We start from the raw sequence: 20512 nt of genomic DNA, 5'->3' as shown, positions 1-20512 counted from the left end.
GAATGTCTGATTTTGATTCTGTTTCCAAAACCTCCGTTTTTGTTTAGAGTATGTTTGACCGATGGATGTAAGGTGATGGTTACCGAAAGCTGCGGTTGACCCTCACACTTTCTGTGTTAAATGTAGGGGGAATGAATGTTCGTTTAGTAACCCGTGTCAAGAGTGTGAGGTTTTGAACGAAGATGAATATAAGGCTCTTTCTTCTAATATTAGGAAACTTGAAAGGGATAGGGTACGTAAAGCTTCTTCAAGGAGTTCGAGCAGGTCGAGAATGAGTGAGAATGTAAACTAACATTAATGTAGTTTTAGAACCTTCCATCCCAGGTCTCAGCTCCTGCTCCCCGCACCGAAGCCGTAGATTCGTCTTCGGAGGCGGCGGCCTCAAAAGCTTCTTGTGTTTCTAAGGAAGACAAGAATCTCGTACTGATCAAGGTAAGAGTGTCAGTGATGATAAGTGCAGTGTACCCAGTGATGTGGAGGGTGCGTCTGACCGGCTCCTTAGTGCCTCCAGGCCTAGACCTCTTCCAGACTCCCAGTTCCAGTGGAGGAGGAAAGTCGAAAGCCGCAGGAGGCTAGGGAGAGCCCCCACCGGTCAGGCGTCCCCTCGGCAGATCCTGAAGTTCGCTCCCAGGCTGCCTTGGATCGTAAGAAGAAGAATATTCTTCGTCAGTGTTTTTCGTCATCCTCTTCTCCTTCGCCGAAGCGTGGTTGGAGCTCTAAGGAGGCGTCACGCCCGTTGAAGAGGGCTGTGGAGGCTCCCTCAGTACGTTAGCGTCCAGCCCAGAAGACTTATCTGATGTAGCTTCCTTGCAAGCAAAGAAGCTAGGAGATCCAGTGATCGCCTCCTTCTCCCGCTCCTCGCGCTGAGCTTGCTTCGAAGAAGATCCTGGGGACTCTCCTTCTCGAGTGCTAGCGGGCCTACAAGCTCAGATCACAGCCTTGAAGGACTCCTTGGCATCGAGATCGCGTAGAAGGAAGGATTTGTCTCTCCCTATCAAGAGATCGAGGCGCGTTTCGTCGGAAGAGCGCTCTCCTTGTAATCGGCGATCTCCTTCTTTTGAGGATACTTCTACACATCGTAACATTTCACGAGAGGAACACCACTCCCGCTCGGAGGTGTCGAGACGCCATTCGACGGATAGGCGCTCCTTGGACTATGAAGATATTTCCCCAGATCGGATTCCTGCCTCGGGTAGACGCTCAGCCCCTTCTGTTTCTCCTTCTTCTAGAGTTCGTGCAAGAAAGAGTCGCTCAGGTCATAGAAGACTTATTTCGTCGTCTCCGTCTCATCTTTCTTCTCCTCGCCTTCTCAGAGAACCTAGGGAATGTCCTTCTGAAAGTAGGCACACTTCTCCTTCCGACTACTGTCGTCGGGCGTCGGATAACGTGACTGGTAGGCGCTCATCGCATGGAGTTCGCTCCTCCCCTGTAAGACATTCAAGAGTCTAGTAGGAGCCCTGCTCCTGGTAAGCGTCCTTCTTTTAGTAGCTGTTCTCCTGGAAGAAAGACGCCTTGATCCTCGTTTGCTTCGTTCTCCTAGTAGGCGCTCTTCGTTCTCGAGACTCCCTACTCCTTGATCGGTCTCCCTCTTGCTAGAAGTCAAGAACGCCTCAAGCGCCCTGCTTCTGTTAGGCGCTCGGAGCCTTACAGACGTTCTCCCCTTGGTAAGGACCAAGATCTCGCCGAACGCCCTGTTCCGTTTAAGCGCTCGAGCATAGCAGCCGCTCTCCGCTTCGTAGGCATCAAGAGCCTCTCAAGCGCCCTGCTCCTGAAAGAAAAGGCGCCCTATTTTTAGCAACGTTTCGCCGCTTGGTAGGCGCCAGGATTCCCCTAAGCGCCCTGTGACAGACTAGGCGCTCGGCGCCTAGTAGCCGCTCTCCTCACGATCGGCGCCAGGAGGATTTTAGTAGGCGCTCTCCCTCTCGTAGTTTCCCTAGGGATAGACGTGGTCTTTCTAGGGAAGGAAGGTCCTTCCTCTTTTGCTGTTAAGAGTTTGTCTGCAATTTAGGAAGGAATGCGAGTTTAGACAAGAATTTTCGGATAAGCGTCCTTTTACGACTCGAGTTCTCCTGTACGCCTCTCTACTTTGGAATCTCTCCTTCATTCAAGACGTTTGTCTCCTTCATTGCACTGTACCCAGCTAGGAAAATCATCTAGGATTCTCATAAGGATCCTCATCCCCGTTCTCCTCTTCAAGAAGACCAGGAAGCCTCTGAGGAAAGAACTAATACATCGGCAAACAGTTTCTTCGTACAAGAAGCTCACAGAGCTTCTCCTTCAGGAGTTCGGAGAGTCTTTGAGCCCTACTGCTCTCCTTCTCCACACTCGTTGTTCTCCACAGCGAAAGCAACGAAAGGATCTTCGTGTGTGAGGAATGAAACCCGACTCTTTCTATGAAGAAAGCGCTCAAGAGTTTCGGTTCATGGATGCGTACTAAAGAAGAAGCGGGGAAAACTATGTTTTGCCTTCCCTCCGTCGAAGCTTTCAGGACGGACAGGATTTTGGTATGAGACAGGAGAACCCTTGGGACTGGGCCTTCCGTCTTCAGCTGACACAGATTTTTCGGCACTAGTAGACGCCACTAGAAAGATCAGCTTTGAATTCGGCCAAAACTACGTGGGCAATGAATGAAATAGATCACATTCTAAAAGGCATTTTTAGAGTCTTGGAAGTTTTCAACTTTCTCGATTGGTCCCTCGGAGTCCTAGCCAAGAAACTCAAGGACCGGACACGTTTTCTCCGGAGGATTTGAATTGTGTCTTATCCTGTATGGATAAATCGGTGAGGGGATGGGGCCAGCGAAATAGCTTCACTGTTTGGAGCAGGGGTCTTGAAGAAAAGATCAGTATTTTGCTCACTTTAACAAAGTCTGTCTCACATGCTCAGAGATCGTCTTGCTTTTTGCCCCTCTCTACGCAGCTGTTTCCTAAACACCTGGTTCAAGACATTTCGAAGGCTCTCTCTGCCAAAGCTACGCAGGACCTTCTAGCGCAGTCTGCAAGGAAGCTGCGCCCTACCTTCCAGACTAAGACGAAGAAAGAAAGCTAAGCCGACCTCTCAGGAACCCTTTCGAGGGGCTTCTACCTCTAGATCCTCTTCGTTCAGAGGTCGGAAACCAAATAGAAGAGGGAGGACTTTTACGAAGTCAATCAAACCTCCCAAGTAAGACTCAAGTCCTTCAGACAACTGTAGGCGCCAGGCTTTTACAGTTTGCAGAAGTCTGGGCCAGAAAGAAAACGGCAGATGCCTGGACCCTGTCAATTTTGAGGAATGGGCTATCTCATCCTGTTTCTCTTCGAGGCCTCCCTTGACGAATACCCCGAGGGAGTTGACGGCCAGATACAGGGACCCCATCATGAATCAAGCCCTCCGACTAGCGGTAGATCAGATGCTGGAAAAGGAGGCGATCGAACTAGTGGCAGATCATCTTTCGCAGGCTTTTTACAACGCCTGTTCCTAGTTCCGAAATCCTCAGGGGGATGGAGACCGGTGCTTGGATGTAAGCGCCCTGAACTTCTTCGTCGAAAAGAAGAAGTTCACGATGGAGACCACTGCCTCGGTGTTAGCAGCACTCCGTCCAGGGGACTGGATGGTGTCCTTGGACTTACAGGACGCTTACTTCCACGTACCAATCCATCCTTCCTCGAGGAAGTTTCTAAGATTCATGATGGGGGTGAAGAATCTTCCAATTCAGGGCCCTGTGTTTTGGCCCTCTCCACGGCCCCCAAGTCTTTACGGCCATCATGAAGGAATGTGGCACAATGGCTTCACCTAGAAGGGGTGAGGATTTCGCTCTATCTCGACGATTGGCTTATAAGGGCCAATTCCAGAGATCGTTGTCTGAAGGACTTGAAGAAAAACCCTGGCTTTGACTTATTCCTTAGGACTTCTGGTCAATCTGCAGAAGTCAAGTCTGATTCCCGCTCAAGAGTGCGTTTATCTGGGGATCCAGATGAACTCTCTGAGTTTTCGGGCTTTTTCCGTCACAGGAGAGGATAGCCCGGGGGGACTCGAAAACAAGTAACAACCTTCTTAGGGAAAGAAGTATGCACAGTGAGGGAGTGGATGAGTCTGCTGGGGACGCTCTCCTCACTGGAGCAATTTGTTTCCCTAGGAAGGTTGCACCTGAGACCGCTCCAATTCTTTTCTTCATCGGAATTGGAGTTCGTCCTTCTCAGGATTTGAAGTTCTCCCTGTCAATTTCTCTTCAAATCAAGAAGGAGTTAGCATGGTGGGCGGATCCCAACAAGTTCTCGCAGGGACTGCCTCTTCAATCCCAGAACCCCAGCCTGGTGTTGTTCTCCGATGCGTCGGAAACAGGATGGGGGGCGACTCTGGGAACCAAGGAGGTGTCAGGAACCTGGGTGGGGGACCAGTCTTTCTGGCACATCAACAGGAAAGAACTAATAGCCGTGTGGCTTGCTCTGAAGGAGTTCGAGTCAGATGTGACAGGAGCAGTTGTGCAAATAAACTCGGACAACACGGCCACGGCTCTGGCATACATCAGGAAACAGGGGGGGACGCATTCCTTCTCTCTGTACGAAACAGCAAGAGATCTTCTTCTGGGACAGGAGAGAAAAAGGGGGATAAAACTTCTCACCAGATTCGTACAGGGGGGAGAAAGGAATGTAAGGGCAGATCTCCTCAGCAGGAAAGATCAGGTCCTTCCCACAGAGTGGACTCTGCACCAAGATGTTTGCCAGAGCCTTTGGAAGTTGTGGGGCAGGCCTCTCTTAGACCTGTTTGCAACTTCAAAGAACAAAAGACTGGATCTGTATTGCTCGCCCATCTCGGATCCAGGAGCAATAGGGATAGACGCTCTCCTACTCGATTGGAAAGGACTCGATGTATACGCGTTTCCCCCATTCAAGATTCTGGGGTTGACTTTAAAAAAGTTCGCAGAGTCAGATTCCGCGAGGATGACTTTGATAGCTCCCTTTTGGCCAGCACAAGATTGGTTTCACAGAGGTGCTGGAATGGCTAGTGGATTTTCCAAGATCGCTTCCTCTAAGGAGCGATCTACTCAGACAGCCCACCACTTCGACAGGTACCAACAAAACCTCCCCCGCTCTCAGTCTGACTGGCTTCAGACTGTCCAGAAACTGGTCAGAGCAAAAGTTTCTTTTCGTCAGCAGCTGCTAAGCAATCGCTAGAGCGAGGAGGTCTTCCACCTTACGGGTGTACCAGTCGAAGTGGGATGTCTTCAGAAGATGGTGCAAGAGGAATAACGTTTCCTCTTCCAGTACCCTCTGTGAATCAAATTGCAGACTTCTTTTATTCTTAAGACAAGAATGTGGCTTAGTCGTTTCGACGATTAAAGGCTATCGTAGTATGTTGCGAATGTCTTCAGGCCAGGGCCTCAAACTTATCGGAAGATAAGGGACCTACAGGACCTATTAGGTCTTTTTGATACAACGAAAATGCAGTCTCCTAAGACACCTAGCTGGAATTTGGATGTAGTCCTTCAATTCCTTGGGTCCTCTAGGTTTGAACCCCTAATTCAGCCTCATTCAGAGACCTTACCAGGAAGACTCTGTTTTTGATGGCTCTAGCTTCCACCAGAAGAGTGAGTGAGCTTCAGGCGATTGATGGTAATGTGGGTTTTAAGGAGGACTCTCTCATTTGCTCTTTCCTTCCTGGTTTTCTTGCAAAGAATGAGAACCCATCAAGTCCATGGCCCAAGAACTTCGAGATTCGTGGGTTATCTTCTTTGGTAGGAGAAGAACCCGAGAGAACTCTTTGCCCAGTGAGAATGGTGAAATACTACCTTAGAAGAAAAGAGCAACTGAAAGCCAACCGAGAGGTCCTGTGGTGTTTCAGTAAAAGAGCCTACTCGTCCATTGTCGAAGAACGCATTGTCCTTCTTCTTGAGAAGCCTCATCAAAGAAGCACACGATCCTGCAGAGAAGAACATCTTAGGCTTCTTAAGTGAAGCACACGAAGTAAGACCATAGCAACTTCTCTTGCTTTCAACAAGAATATGTCCGTGCGAAATCTGATGGAGACAACATTCTGGAGATGTCAGTCAGTGTTCGCGAACCACTACTTACGTGATGTAAGAATCACTTACGAAAAATGCTTCGCCGTATCTGCGGATTCAGTGCTGGGGCAGGGAGCTGGAACTCATCCTGTTTAGTAGTATAAATTTTTCCCCCTTGTATTTGTTGTTGTTGGTTGCCTTAAAGAGGATGCATGAAGGCATCTCTTTAGGTCGTAATACTAATCTTTAGTAGTTTGGTTAGGTGGTCTGATGATGTGGCTCCTTGCAGTAGTAGTGGTTAGGACCTGTTAAATAGGGACGAAACTCCCTTTAACAGGATCCGACTTGGATTCTACCACACAAAGGGATCTATATCCCAGTGGTAGATCCGAGAGTCTTTCAGCATCAGGTCACGTCCTAGCTGTAGCTCTCCAGGCAACGCGACTCAGAGACAGTATCAATGAAGTCTTCTGCCTTGAACAGGTAAGAACCGAGGTTATTTATATCCTACAACATCAGTTGTTTCTTATCTCTCCTTATTACTTTAGCTGTCTCCCCCCCCCCACCCTCCACCAAGGGTGCCAATCAGCTAAGTATATATCTGGCAGGGAAGTTCATGTACAAAAATGATATTGTTAAACTACAATAAAGTTTTGTACATACTTACCTGGCAAGATATATTCGTCTAATGGCCCAGCCTCCCCTCAGGAGACAGGTGAAAGAAAAAAAATCTGGCTGGAGAGATAGATTGGTTCATACGCCCGCCACCCAGCGGCGGGTAAGGTAGACCACCTGACCTACCTGTCGCGTGTGCCGCGAGATTTGAAATTCTGTCGGAACGTCGGAGACTATAGCTAAGTATATATCTGCCAGGTAAGTATGTACAAAACTTTATTGTAGTTTAACAATATCATTTTGTTCGTACAGTATAATGATTAAACTCGGCAATGCATCATTGTCAAGTTAAGGGCTTATGTGCCAGGTCTTTCACATTCCAGTTCATGCCAAGTTAAGGTTATATGAGTCAGCTTTCTTCCATAACGATGTTCAGTTGTTTTAAAGATTGCACCCAGGATCTTAGCTTGATTTCCTAAACGTTCAGTGACCATTCAATTTGCTACCTGGATGTTTTGTTTCCATTATTGGTCAGAATTGGGAGTTGGTCTTTAACTCGCATAATTCTGAATATGCTCTTGCAAAGCTTAATTAAATCATGTTGGTTTTTTAACATTGTTCATCTGAGAAATTAGTCTGCTATTCCTTGACCATGTTTGTACTTTCTTAGACGCGTTTTTTTTTCCTATAAAACAACTCATGCTGTGTTTGTACCATTTGAAGCACATTCTTTTATATAAAACTCCCGTGTGGAATTGTCAGAAATTACCATTAGAGCAAATCTTGCATTTCACTTTTCATTGGCTCGCTGCTGTGGGGTTTGGTCTTTCTGCCAGTACTCATATACTTTTTTCCTATTAGTTCTTCTGTATTTCTTACCAGTAATGTGTACTTGTATACTAATTTTCCTTTGTTCGTTCTTTTGTATTTCCAGCCATTATTTCCTGAATGTGCCAGGAATTACCACTGGAACACCTCTAGAGTGGATTCTGATCTTTTGCCAGTACTTGTATTTTCTCCTTATTTGTTTTTTTTTTTTACAGTCATTGTTTCCCGAGTGTCAGACATTACCACTGAAACAAATATTGTCTTATCTTTTACAGTACCTCTTTTCTGTGGAGTTGGTTTCCATTTATTTATTCTTGAGTATTTCCACCAATTATTTCCTGAGTTTTAGTAATTTTCAATGATAAAAATAGTCTAAAAACTCTTTGGATAGCTTCCAACTATGGATTCTGGTTTTTCTGCTAGTAATTAAGTTTACTTATTTCCCCTTTTGTTTTTGTGTATTTCCAATCATTACTTCCAGACTTAAGAATAATTTCAAATCTTAATGTTTGTGATAATCCCAAAGAACAACATTTATTGAACTTTTTAATATCTCCCTACTGTGTGGAATTTAGTTTTTCTGCCAATTCCCTGGATTCATTCTTTTGTATTTCCAACCATTATTACCTGAATGTCAGAAATTTATATTAAAATTAAACTGCAATGCAATTTTATCTGTCTTGCAAGATGTAAGGTATTCGATAACTAAACAGATCTTGAGGGTCTGTCATGAGCTGGCAACTGCTGTATTTGCCCCATTTTATATGATATTCACAAAATTTTCTCGTTATGGGATATTTTTGGAAACATGCAGCCCCAGGTAAACTTTATTGCAACATAATTTGTATAAAATTTTCTTGTAACGTTTTCAATCTTAAGCTGGCCTCACACTGGGCCTTTTTTTCACGCGCAGCGAGCCGTAGCTGCCGAGAATCGAAAACCGGGAGATTTTTGCTCGAGATCTTTGCTTCCCGCCTTGTCGGGAAGCAGCATCCGCAAACCACGAGCGATAGCGTAGTGTAAACACACAAGATGGCTGCTTCTAACAGGACGTGCTCAGGAACTATGTCTCTTCCCACACAAAGACATCGGTATGTGTGGACTTCCTTTGCTCTCCATGGATTATTAGAAAAAGTAATTGAGTTCCGAGTGTTGTGGGATCGCACGGATGAACTTTTTAAGAAACTACGCTTAAAAAGTGCAAATGGGAGGAAGTTACGAGAGCCCTGAAATCTGAATTTCCCGACCTTAGCGATGCTGGCTTAACTGCAGGTAGATATCTCTTTTTTTTGTTTTAATAATTTGACCCATATTCCTGTATTCATATTATCATGCAACTGTACATATAACTATTCTGCACAAGTAGCCTAGAACTTATTGATTGATCATTACCTATAACATAGGCCTATACCAAGGCCATAGCCTAGCCCATGGTACTGGTAATTGTGCTAGGGAATGATTGGTTTGGTTGGCTATATTTTAGGCTTGGTTTGTATAACTGATTAAGTACCGTAGCCCTGGCCATAGTTTAGTGCATATTTTGGGCATGGTAAAGCCTATTGGTTACAGGTTGATATACCTATATACCAAGGGCCATAGCATAGTCTATGGTACTGTTATTTGTTGGCTAGGTTAAGCGTGGTTGGCTATTTTCATTTTACTGTTGACAGCAAGCACCCATGTTATAGGGCTTAGTTTTTGTCTCTATCTCTCTCTCTGAACTTTAGACTTGGTTATACCATAGGCCAGGCTAGACTGCATAGGCTAGGGGTAGCCTAGACTGAAATGAATGTATAATGAAATATAGCCTAACTGTAGGCAATATATTTTGGCATGGTAAAGCCTATTGGTTAAAGATTGAAATATATCTTAGGGTAAAAAACCGCATGGTACAGGGGTGGACCATGTACGATCAATGTGTACAACCATCGGAGATGGGCATCAGACGCGACTTCTTGTTGGTGAACGGAGCTAAAGACCTTTACTCCGGTGTCAGGACGCATTATAATGTACTTTTCTTGGGGTTGTACACATTGATCGTACATGGTCCACCCCTGTACCATGTGGTTTTTTACCCTAAGGTTAGCCTATAAATCTTGCAAGCTTGGGCCCCCTTGGGTTATTTGACAAGGTTTGTCTCACTGTGTTAAGGTTACTGTAGCCCTAATATTCTAATTTTAGTGATTTTAAGCTGTTGAAAACATGAAAAATGGTGTATTATTAGTGAATGTTTTGTATTACACCTAACTCATTCTTTATATATAAATTGCATGATTTCCATGTATTTTTCATTCATATATATTGTTATAATATGCACTGAAAGTCATTGGAAATCATAGGTTAGGTTATACAGTTCCCAAGAAGTATAATTGTATGGCATTTTTTATACATTTTTTCTGATCAAAATTCTTGCCAGCATTATTCATTGTCTAGGTTTTTCTCGATGCTTTATGGCAGTTTCTTAGCTTGTATTTTTCAATATGCAGGTAGTGAACCTAGGCCTCTATTCGTGTTGGATTATTAGCTGGGTTAAAGACTAATTTCCCTGAAAAATTAACAGTATAGTCCATTCAAAGCACATTAAAAACTAGGCACCATTAATTTTTTTTTTTATTTATAAAAGATTGCCAGTGACCATAATGATGTAAAAAGAAGCCACCCAATTGAATTTGCATGCCCTCAAATTGATGTTCAAATAAATTTATCTTCTCTTCCCTATAATGGCTTTACTTGTACTAGCTTATGCCACATATATTCTAACTGGTAATAACTTGTGTATCATATGGAAATGTTAAGTACATTTATTCTAAGTTAACCTTAAATTTTCTAATCAGATGATGTCCAAAGAAAAAAAATTTGGCACGCTGAAGACGACTTTGCAGCGGGAATCAAAAATTCCAGTGCGCACCAAGTGGGTCAGCTGGTTCCGTGGCGCCGAAATGGGAGTATTTCAAGAGCTGCTCCTTTATGATCCCAGTGAACAGTTGCACTCCCAGAAGGACATCATTTGATACCTCTGAACCACAGGTAGTTACCGGACATACTGGTGTTGGAAAATTTTTAAGAAAAAAATGATAAACTTATACTTTTCTAATAGGATTTTAGAATTTTACATTTTCTTTTTTCTAATGAGAAACATGGTTTAAGAGCTAGTTGACTGAATTTTGCCATTATTTTCTAGTAAAAAGAAATATGTATATACATATATGTATCTGCAGCAAAGTGCTCTATTTTTGAGCTCTTCCTCTAAATCACTATATTGTAGGTCACACACTATAATTACTCTGTATTATAAAATTCAATTAGCATTGCATCATAGACTTGTTTAGCTCTTTGCTCCTTTATTTATATACACCTTATAATAGTCATGTTATAATTTGTATGTCTACCTATAATTTTTGGCAACTGATGATTTTGGATAGGAACATTTAAATGTGCTGTAAATAAAAATGGACTTTATGAAAAATTTCATAGTTATAAATTTTCTTACAGGAACCAGAGACTATAGTGCTTTCCATATCAAGTGAACACTATGAAGAGGGAACATCCAATAGTAATTGGGGTGAGTGTGATGGTGCACAACCACAGGTGTGCAACATCCCAGACCTAACGCCACCCCAAACACGGTCTACTTCATCATTGTCCGTGCATAGTGACAGTTATTTTGATGGAACCCATGCATCTACTCCATCCTCCTCCTCTTCCATTTCCCAGAGATCAGATACAAGAATAAAAAAAGAGGAGGAAATTACAATGCTCAACAGAAGGTGAAAGTTTTGATAATATTTTGGATAAAGTTGATTCTATTCTGAATCAACCAGATCAATTATGTGATCCTGTTATTAAAGCAGCCACAAATCTTATAACAGGTTTCATGGCTCCCTTGTCTAAAAACGATAAGAAAGCTGTGTACTTTAATGTTAAAGTTTTGCAAGACCATCCTGTTGATTTCGATAATTTATGTGATTATTTTTTTTGTCTTGTTAGTTTTGTATTAATAGTCCTAAAGTTTTGCAAGACCATCCTGTTGATTTCGATAATTTAGGCGATTATTTTTTTTGTCTTGTTAGTTTTGTATTAATAGTCCTAATAATTTAAAAATTATATACAGTTTTGTTTAAAGATTCTATCAACATACACCTCTTAATTATGTAGTATTAAAATAATGCATTGAACACTAGAATAATAAAACTTATAATGTTTGGTCTATTTACTTTTTAATTTTTGCAAATAACTGTAGCCTTAGATGAAGGCATTTATATTGGTAGTTCTGTGATAGTTGTGACACTTATTTGAAACTAAAGTTCTCTGTGTATAATTAACTTGTTTTGACAGTACTGCAATATTACTACACAATAATGAACTGTCCAAAAGTCTAAAATAAGAGTTCAAAGCAAAAAAAAGTTTTTTTTTATTTTTGTGTCAGTCAGTCTTCCTGCATTTTGTTCTCTCACTGCTTGCAATATTTCACTACCATGCTTAAATTTAACATCCAGTACTAAGATATATATATTTTTCTCAAATAAGCCAAATTTATTAATTAATATGCAATAATTCTATTTTCTAACTATTTTGAACATAAATAATATTACAACATTACTTTAACATATGAATGAACTATTTTCACAGGTTTTATTTCATGAAGGACAATAACGTTGAGTAATATTCACTGCGGATGCGCATTTTGAGGACGTTTGCATTTTTATACATTAATGACATGAGGCATAGGCTTATAAGCACAGTAGCAAAGAAAAAAAATACTAAAATATATTGCACAGTAAGAAGAAAATTAAATAAGTCCGGGCTAAAGAAACACACAAATCATAATGACACTTTATTTAGAAAACAATAATACATTTTACATTTACACACAAAACCTATAAATACAACTTCCTAGTGGAATAGTGACATCTGCTCTTGCCACGGAACTCTGCCTTCACCATTGAAGTAGGGCCATGAAAAGTGTCCCTTACAACTGCAGCATCATTCTGATGGGCGTCCTAGGAATTCGGCAGTAGGCCTATCATACCACCATTGCAGTGGTCCTCAGGCTCCAACATTTCTGCTGGTGCATGTGTGTTTGGTGAACGGGTCCATAAAAAATTGTGAAGGGAACATGCAGCTAAAATAATTGAATTGATGTTTTCTGGAGACGTATTAATCGGCTGCTTAAATATTCTAAATTTTGCAGAAAGTATACCAAATGCATTCTCTGATGAGCGTCTAGCACGAGAGAGCCTGTAGTTGAACATCCTTTTCTCATGGGTCAGTCCTCGACCAGGGTAAGGTTTCATTAAAGATGTAGTGAGAGGGAAAGCATCATCGGCAAGAATCACACTTGGGCATGCTTTCTGCGAAAAAGGTAAGGACTTATGTGGAGGAAATTTCACCAAATCCCTATCAAGTGCCCTTTTCAAAGAGCATTTCTCCCATACACCTCCATCACTGGCACGTCCTCCTGCACTACCAACATCTACATAAATGAATCTCGGCTTCGCATCGACAAGGGCAAGAAGTATGGAGCTGAAATGACATTTGTAGTCATAATATGTTGAACCTGATTTTGGAGGTTTGGCTATAAGAACTCTCTTCCCATCTAAAGCACCACAGCAATTTGGAAACTGCCAGAGAGAATGAAATTCTGCTTGGATGCGAAGCCATTCCTCTTCATTTGTAGGCATTTTCATATATAACTGTTGCAGAGCTGCATATAAGGCCTCACACACCTCAGGAACGACACTTGAAAGGAGGTTTGGGCTGCTTATCCTAGGAAGGATCCCAGGGATGTTTTTGATTCACCTGAAAATAAAAATGAAATTCACTAGTTTAATATTTACCAGTCGGTGAACTACGACAACTATAGTGTGTTTACTTTTCTGAGATTGCTCTGGTGGGGCCAGGTAGAAAAGACAGTAGTCATATTTACGGGTATGTAAGGCCCTTTAAATGCTTCCCTGCAGAGATGGGCCTGCTTGAGTAGATTAATTCTCTTTCTATAATTATAGCTAGATGTACTGAATGGCCTGTTGGATCCTGCCACACCACAGCGATCTTAGAAAAGTAAACACACTATAGGCTAAGTAGGTAAGGTTAGGTATGTCGGTATACTCCAAAAGTTCTTTTGATTTGGTGGACAACTGAAGTACAGGAGGGTCTGCCCCTACTATAAATTATTGAAGGAATATATCAAATACACATACCTAAACAATAAAAACAAATATTTTTTCACAAGGGTTTAATTTAAATATTTGCCACCTCTAATGGCACTAGGGTAAAAAACCGCATGGTACAGGGGTGGACCATGTACGATCAGTGTGTACAACTACAAGAAAAGTACATTATAACGCGTCCTGACACCGGAGTAGAGGTCTTTAGCTCCGTTTCTCACCAACAAGTCGCGTCTGATGCCCATCTCCGATGTCAGGACGCGTTATGATGTACTTTTTTTGGGGTTGTACACATTAATCGTACATGGTCCACCCCTGCCTGTACCTTGCGGTTTTTTACCCATGTCATAACCTAATTATCCTATAGGCTATAGCCTAGTAACTTACCTGTGGCCAAGTGCCTCAATGTGACTGATAATCTCTGTTCTGGTGGAATAGCCTTTCTCATCCTGGTGTCTTGCTTAGCAATCTTGGGCCCAACAAGCCTCAAGAGATAATCAAAATCTTCTTTGTTCATTCTGTGGTAGTTGTAGAAGGCAGCGTCATCTCCCAACCTCATTTCCCGACACAAGTTGTCAAAGATACCTTTATCCTCTCTTCTCCTGAGCCACTCTCGAACCCACAAACGTTTTTTGTTGCTCTTGCATTCACGTAAGACTCCAAGAACACACATCACCGCAGCACATCTTGCAACAGTCCGACGATTTCCGGGCGCCATGATGATATCAGCTGATCAGTTTTGTTTACTTTTTCCTACTGCTCCTCGAAACCACGAGATCCTAGTGTGACGATACAACACTTTTGCTCGCGAGCATCGGCTGGATGCTGGCCAAAACCGCGAGCAAGAAATGACTAGTGTGAGACCAGCTTTATGCTCATTTCACAATTTTGTGGCAAGAATTGTTGATGTCTCATTTCACAATTTTGTGGCAAGAATTGTTGATATGTCTCATTTCACAATTTTGTGGCAAGAATTGTTGATATGTCAATATCGAACTTTTTAGTTCTACCCGAAGTTTACAACCGAAATGTAAAGGCATTAAAAACCATGTAAGTTTACAGGAAGTTTTATTTTGAATATTCTGACATCCAATTTGTTTTTTTGCAGTTACTAGAGGTGGGATGTCGACAACCAGGATACAAGAACAGGCAACGTTAGGTGTTTCTAAAGGAGAGAGAAGTTTAAAATGTGCACCATTGAACACTTGAGAGAGAAACAGAATACTAAGCAAGGAAAATAAGCTGTTTTTGAAAGTGATTGAACTATATGAACACAAGCTATATCTGACTGGGAGAAAAGTGTACAGGACATCTTACGGAAGAAAGAGAATAGGTGAAGAAACAAAACTAACTTCTGAAGGGGACAAGTCTACATAAGTTGCTGTTCCTGTAGAAGAGACTAGTTGATGAAGAAACTACTAGTTTGCGGAGGGGACTGAAATCTACAAAATGCTGCTCTTCATGAAGAGAGTCTAAGAAATATAACTAGTTTGTGAAGAGGACAAGGCAATATAATATGGTGATTCTGTATTAAGGCCTGTCCACACGACCAGGCCTGATCGGCGTGCTCCAGGGTTGACGGGCAAATTCTGGCGGACTTATCCGTGAATGTTGTCCACACGGGTGAGGCGATGGAGAGGTGGGCGTGTCCGACGATGCCAGTAGCATGTTCAGTGCGGTACGATAAACATGGGGCCTACCGCAAAGAAGAAGATAGTGTAGCATGATAATTGCTTTGTGTGTGATAAAAAAGAAGAGAATATGGTGCAAAGAATGGCTCAGTAAAAGAAATGTATATGGTTAACATACGTCTGCCAGGGTCGAAGCTCAAGCCATCAGGCACCACCATGGTGATTTTGCTACAAGACCCATCGGGCAATTTGACGGTTTGCCCGTCAGTGTGCCCGTTAGAGGGGAAGTCCGCCGATCAGGCCCGATCGTGTGGACAGGCCTTTAGAGAAGTCAAAAGAAGAGGACAAGTCTACACAAGATGGTGTTCCTGTATTAGGGAAGTTCAAGAAGAGTAACTAGTAGTTCTTGATGGAGATAGTTATATAAATGGTGCTGTACCAGAAAAGAATAGTCGAAGAAGAAATGCACAAATATTTCCCCCACTGGACAGGGATCAAATACATTAGCTACTACTAATCATGAGCAGAATAGTTGAAGAATATTTAGTTCCTGTAGAAAAATCTAGATCTCGAAGGGGAAGGAATTCTATAATTGCTGCCATTCCTCGAGAAGCCAAGTATCCTTTTCTTCTGTTTCACTGCTTACTTAATTAGTGTACCTCTTGGTTTTACGTATGCTCTGGTTTTTCCTGGCTGCAATCTCTGGGAATGTTCCATATATACACGGTGACTTAGAACTTTAATTTAACCCAGGATGATTACAAAATGAATGAATGACTTTGCTTAATACTCTGACTTATCTTCTATTGTAACCCAGGAATCTTCTATTTATCCTAGGGTGTTTACACGACGAATGATTTCCGCTTCATTTTCAAGAGCATTACTTAACAGAGCTTGCATTATATAAGCCCAAGATGAGAATCTCTGCTGCATCTGCAGGGCCATTGCATATTTAATGTAGGTAACATGAATCGCCACATGCGACTATGTAACTACCATGAATCTCCGCATGTGACTTAATGTAACTAACAAGAATTTCCACAACTAAATAAATTTCTGCTAGATCATGAAGCTGCAATGTATCCAAGATGAATCTGCTGCATTTTGCAATCATCTTCAGGAACGTTACAACAAAGTTGCATTCTATCCCCAAGAAAGAATTTATAAAATTTTGCTTGCTATGGAATCTGCCTCTAAAATTTCAGTCTCGTCTTGTTCCTCTGTAATAACAAGAAAATTCAAACTTTTAAATGATACGCATATTTAAAAATCCTCTGGAAGTTCCAAACATGAAGAAATAGCTATATTGATTGAATCTTTGAGTATTAAAATGTGCGTAAATTTTTTTATTGCACTGAAGAACTTCTGTAACAAAAATATGCCTAAATTCCAAAAACATAAGCATAATTGAGCTTGATCCGAAATTTATATAGTGTGACATATGGGCATAGTAATTTACAAGCTTTAAAATTCTATAAACTATCTATACATTTAAAGTTAAAGGCTTTCAAGCAAAATAATTTAACTCCATAAAATGTTCTTCCTTATACTATTTCTTTACATTTAAATTAAAGGTTTGCAGCAAAATCAATTTTTATTCCAATAACTCAAAGCATATTATCAATGGCTTAAAGAAATGCAAATTAGCAGTGGCTTAAAAAACCAGTGAAACTAATTTGGGGATTAAAATTTCTATTAAAGTTATGTAAATTACTAAACCTGACTATTCTAAGAGTTGCAAATTTTGCTTAACTGGCAAATAACCTACAACTCTACCTACAAAACTTTTAAATTAACGTATTAAACCCACCTTTTTTTTGTATCAGCTAACTGGTGAAAGAAAGGTCACATGACTGACTTGATTGTTCAAGTTGGTGTGGCTTTGCGTATAGTCTGCTCCCATAAGACTGAGAAAAATCTGTAAAAAATTATGAAATTAGATACAGGAATAGGAAAGGAAATCCCTATACTGAAGTAGACTGTGCATACTTATCAGATATCTTGGTTAGTGTGTAACATCTGCCAAGTTAATATCATTGGAAAAAAGTCATAAGGCGTGCAAATAAAATAAATTACAGGGTACCAATGGTACTAAATTCTTTAAAACCATTCCAAACTCAACATCAGTTTTGACGAAAAAAGTTAACAGATTGCTGAAGAAAAGTGAAACAAGCAAGAAGGAACTTTGAGAGCAAGTTAAAAACCGAAATGACAATTGAACTTATTGAACTTAAAGGATGTAACCTCATAACCAGGTATTAAAGCCTTCATTTAGGTTTAGGGCATCAAAGTGGGCAAAACTGCTGACCAATAAAATGGTATGCAGCCTTCACTCAAGCTTAAAGGCCTGTCCACACGACCGGGCCTGATCGGCGGACCTCCCCTCTAACGGGCGCACTTTATGGGCAAACCGTCAAATTGCCCGATGGGTCTCTTAGCAAAATCACCGTGGCGGTGCCTGATGGCTTGAGCTTCGACCCTGGCAGACTTATGTTAACCATATAAATTTCTTTAACCGAGCCATTCTTTGCACCATATTCTCCTTTTTATCACACAATGCAATTATCACGCTACATTATCTTATTTGCGGAGGCACCATATTTATCGTACCGCACTGACACACTACTGGCATCATCGCGCGAGCCCACCTCTCCTTCGCCGACAACATTCACGGGTAAGCTTGCCAGAATTTGCCTGTCAACCCCAGAGCACGCCGATCAGGCCCGCTAGTGTGGACAGGCCTTTAGGTATCAAAATATGGCCAAAGCAACTTATTGAAATGTCCAAGTTGACTATGAATAATCAAAGGTATACTTCTTAAATTACATTAAATACACAAGTGTAACTACCAATAAGAGAATCACAAACCACTTAACTATTGGAAGCGAGCTATACAAGAGCAAAATATTTTATGGTCCAATGAAGTAAAGCATTTAAGGGACTAACTCTTCAATAGCTTCCCATTCCATAATCGGCCAGTAATTTTAGTTGCTAAAGTAACCACACAGAAAACTGGTCTCCAGTTACGAACTGCCTAATGCCACATTCACCTAACTAATCTGCATAGTGGTAGCTGATCCTTTATATTAGGTCGATTTCTATGTATGACACCAGAACAAAGCACTGAGTATAGTCATGCAAAGGCTTCCTCCAACTTTCCATTTTCAACATATCTGATTCGAATTGATCCAGCATCTAAAATTGCAATGTATCTTACAGTCCTCCAAAGATTGGCGAGATTAATCATATCTCTGATAGCATTCGCTAGTTTTAGAGTTTTTGATGAAAAATACCGTTGAAAATCACATCTGAAGCAGCCAGTGTGACAAACTTACCTATCAACAGTGCACAGACTTCCTGAGGTCTCATTTAAACATCCAGTTGAAATTCTCCTGTAGCTTGGATTGATCATGCTCCAACCCAAATCAAGCCGCAAGCGCGTGCGTCAGAGATGAATGCAAGGAACACCAGTGTATCTAGGAAATTCGGTCTAATTTAAAGTGACAGCTCCCTAATTATTGAGTAGTAGTCAGTCAGTCAGTCTTCCCAGAAATATGAAAAATTTCACCTTAAAATTAGTAGAGTTTAATTGCAAATCTATTAAAAGTAAAATCCTAAGAGCAAGCTTGACAAATACAACAAAACTTTAAAGCAGCTTTTTGTATAGGCTAGCCAGTTAAATTGGTTAACTGGCTAACATGACTTATAGAACTCCCCCCCAACCCCCCACAAAGCAACATGACAACTATCATAGCCACCACCTCTTCCCACTTACAATACAGTGTAATTAATCTATCAATCCTCACGAATTTCAAAAATAACAACAAAAAGCTTTATTGCCCAAGAATTCAGATAAGAACAAGAACCTTTCATATTACAATTCCAGAGAACAGGTGGTTTCTTGCCACCGAGTATCGGTACTTGACAACACATTGGTACGGTTACCAATAGTTAGAAACCAGGTGGTTCCCTCAGGCCTTAGATACTTGTCTGAAAGGGCTTAAGTGTAGGTGATTACCATACAATGAACAATGCTCTTTAACATCAGATATGGGTAAGAATCTCAAACCAAATATCAGAGCCAGTAACATGGAAATCTATTCAGTGACAAAGTTACAGCCTTGATGTCTACAAAATAAGCAAGAACAACTTGGTACAGTTATTGAATAGATAAGTATACCAAATACTGTATCCTTATGTCAGAACCAGCATTAAATAAAAAAAAATCTACACTGGCAATTGCATTGGCTATTGCATTGTTAATTCACAAAACCAAGATTCCACAAGTTTAGGGCTAAATTTTAGGGCAATTCCTCGAGTGATTAATAGGTATTCTGGCTACAACAAAGCCTGGATGACCTGCCTAAAGAGAAATATGGTGCATACCCAAATTTCTTGAGATCCTTCATAAAATACTACATTCATCACCACCAGAACCGTCTGTATTAAATTTGTCCTGCAGCTTTCAGCCCTAGTGTGGCTAAGGTATCTATACTATTCTGGGTTAATCTCCCACAAAATTTTAAGAGATTTAGAACTACAAACTATGTTAGCAGGATGTATTGAAATCTTTCATTAAAATAGTTAATTTTATTTAAAACATTTCAAATATTTTCATAATTTTCTATGCACCCAGTAAAGTTATAATCACAATCTACAATCAATTAAAAATTAATTTTAGTTTGCTTAGTATCTTTTAATGTACTGTGCAATGGTTTTAGTTCCAGTGGTACTCCATTTGTATCTCAGACAAAAGTCAAATAGTTACAAGCTGTCCGATTAATTTACTGTATTATAATCAAGAGAACTATGCTTAGATAGGAACCAAGCCACATAGGTGAGAAGTACTTCGGATTAAGTTTGATTTTCATCAAACTAAGTTGCACTAACTAAAGTTTAACCTCAAGCCATGAATTACTAGCTTGCAAGAAACCTTCAATCAAACACTGAAAAGAAATTGAACCGTAATTAAAGCATTAAAGTTTTCTACTACAAGAACATGAGTACTATGAGGAATAAGCAGTTATGGGTTGGAATATTTAGTGCTTCGACATTGACAAAAATCTTTGAGGATACTCAATCTAAAAAACTCCTAGATTCAAATTCTTAGGAAGATTTGCCTCGGAATGACTAGCCCATCAGGTCCGAATTCCGATAAATTCATCTATTCAAATTCAGGAAGATGCTTCTCGGGAAGAGACTTGTCAGTCTGGTGCTAACTCAAGGTTGAGTCCTCAGCTTTGAGATGTTGTAATGGCAATCCCTGCAAAAGAAAAATGATATTGTTATGA

The 20512-nt window shown here is 41.0% G+C and overlaps 2 protein-coding genes across 2 annotated transcripts; both read right to left on the bottom strand.

The window, feature by feature from the left end:
- Positions 1-12423: 12423 nt before the first annotated feature.
- LOC135220361 (uncharacterized) lies at positions 12424-13104 on the bottom strand. Its single transcript, XM_064257580.1, has one exon. The coding sequence runs from the start codon at positions 13102-13104 to the stop codon at positions 12424-12426; it is 681 nt and encodes a 226-aa protein (XP_064113650.1).
- Positions 13105-13184: 80 nt separating this feature from the next.
- On the bottom strand, positions 13185-18935 carry LOC135220360 (uncharacterized). Its single transcript, XM_064257579.1, has 4 exons — positions 18557-18935; positions 17032-17139; positions 13978-16441; positions 13185-13222 (listed from the first exon to the last, which is right to left on the bottom strand). Exons 3-4 carry the CDS (start codon positions 14306-14308, stop codon positions 13185-13187), a joined length of 369 nt encoding a protein of 122 aa, XP_064113649.1. The 5' UTR covers positions 14309-16441; positions 17032-17139; positions 18557-18935.
- Positions 18936-20512: the final 1577 nt, after the last annotated feature.

The sequence above is a fragment of the Macrobrachium nipponense genome, chromosome 1, assembly GCF_015104395.2.
Source record: "Macrobrachium nipponense isolate FS-2020 chromosome 1, ASM1510439v2, whole genome shotgun sequence".
Taxonomy (NCBI): Eukaryota; Metazoa; Arthropoda; class Malacostraca; order Decapoda; family Palaemonidae; genus Macrobrachium; species Macrobrachium nipponense.
Note: the sequence above shows the minus strand (reverse complement) of the source record. Positions and strands in the feature narration are given on the sequence as shown.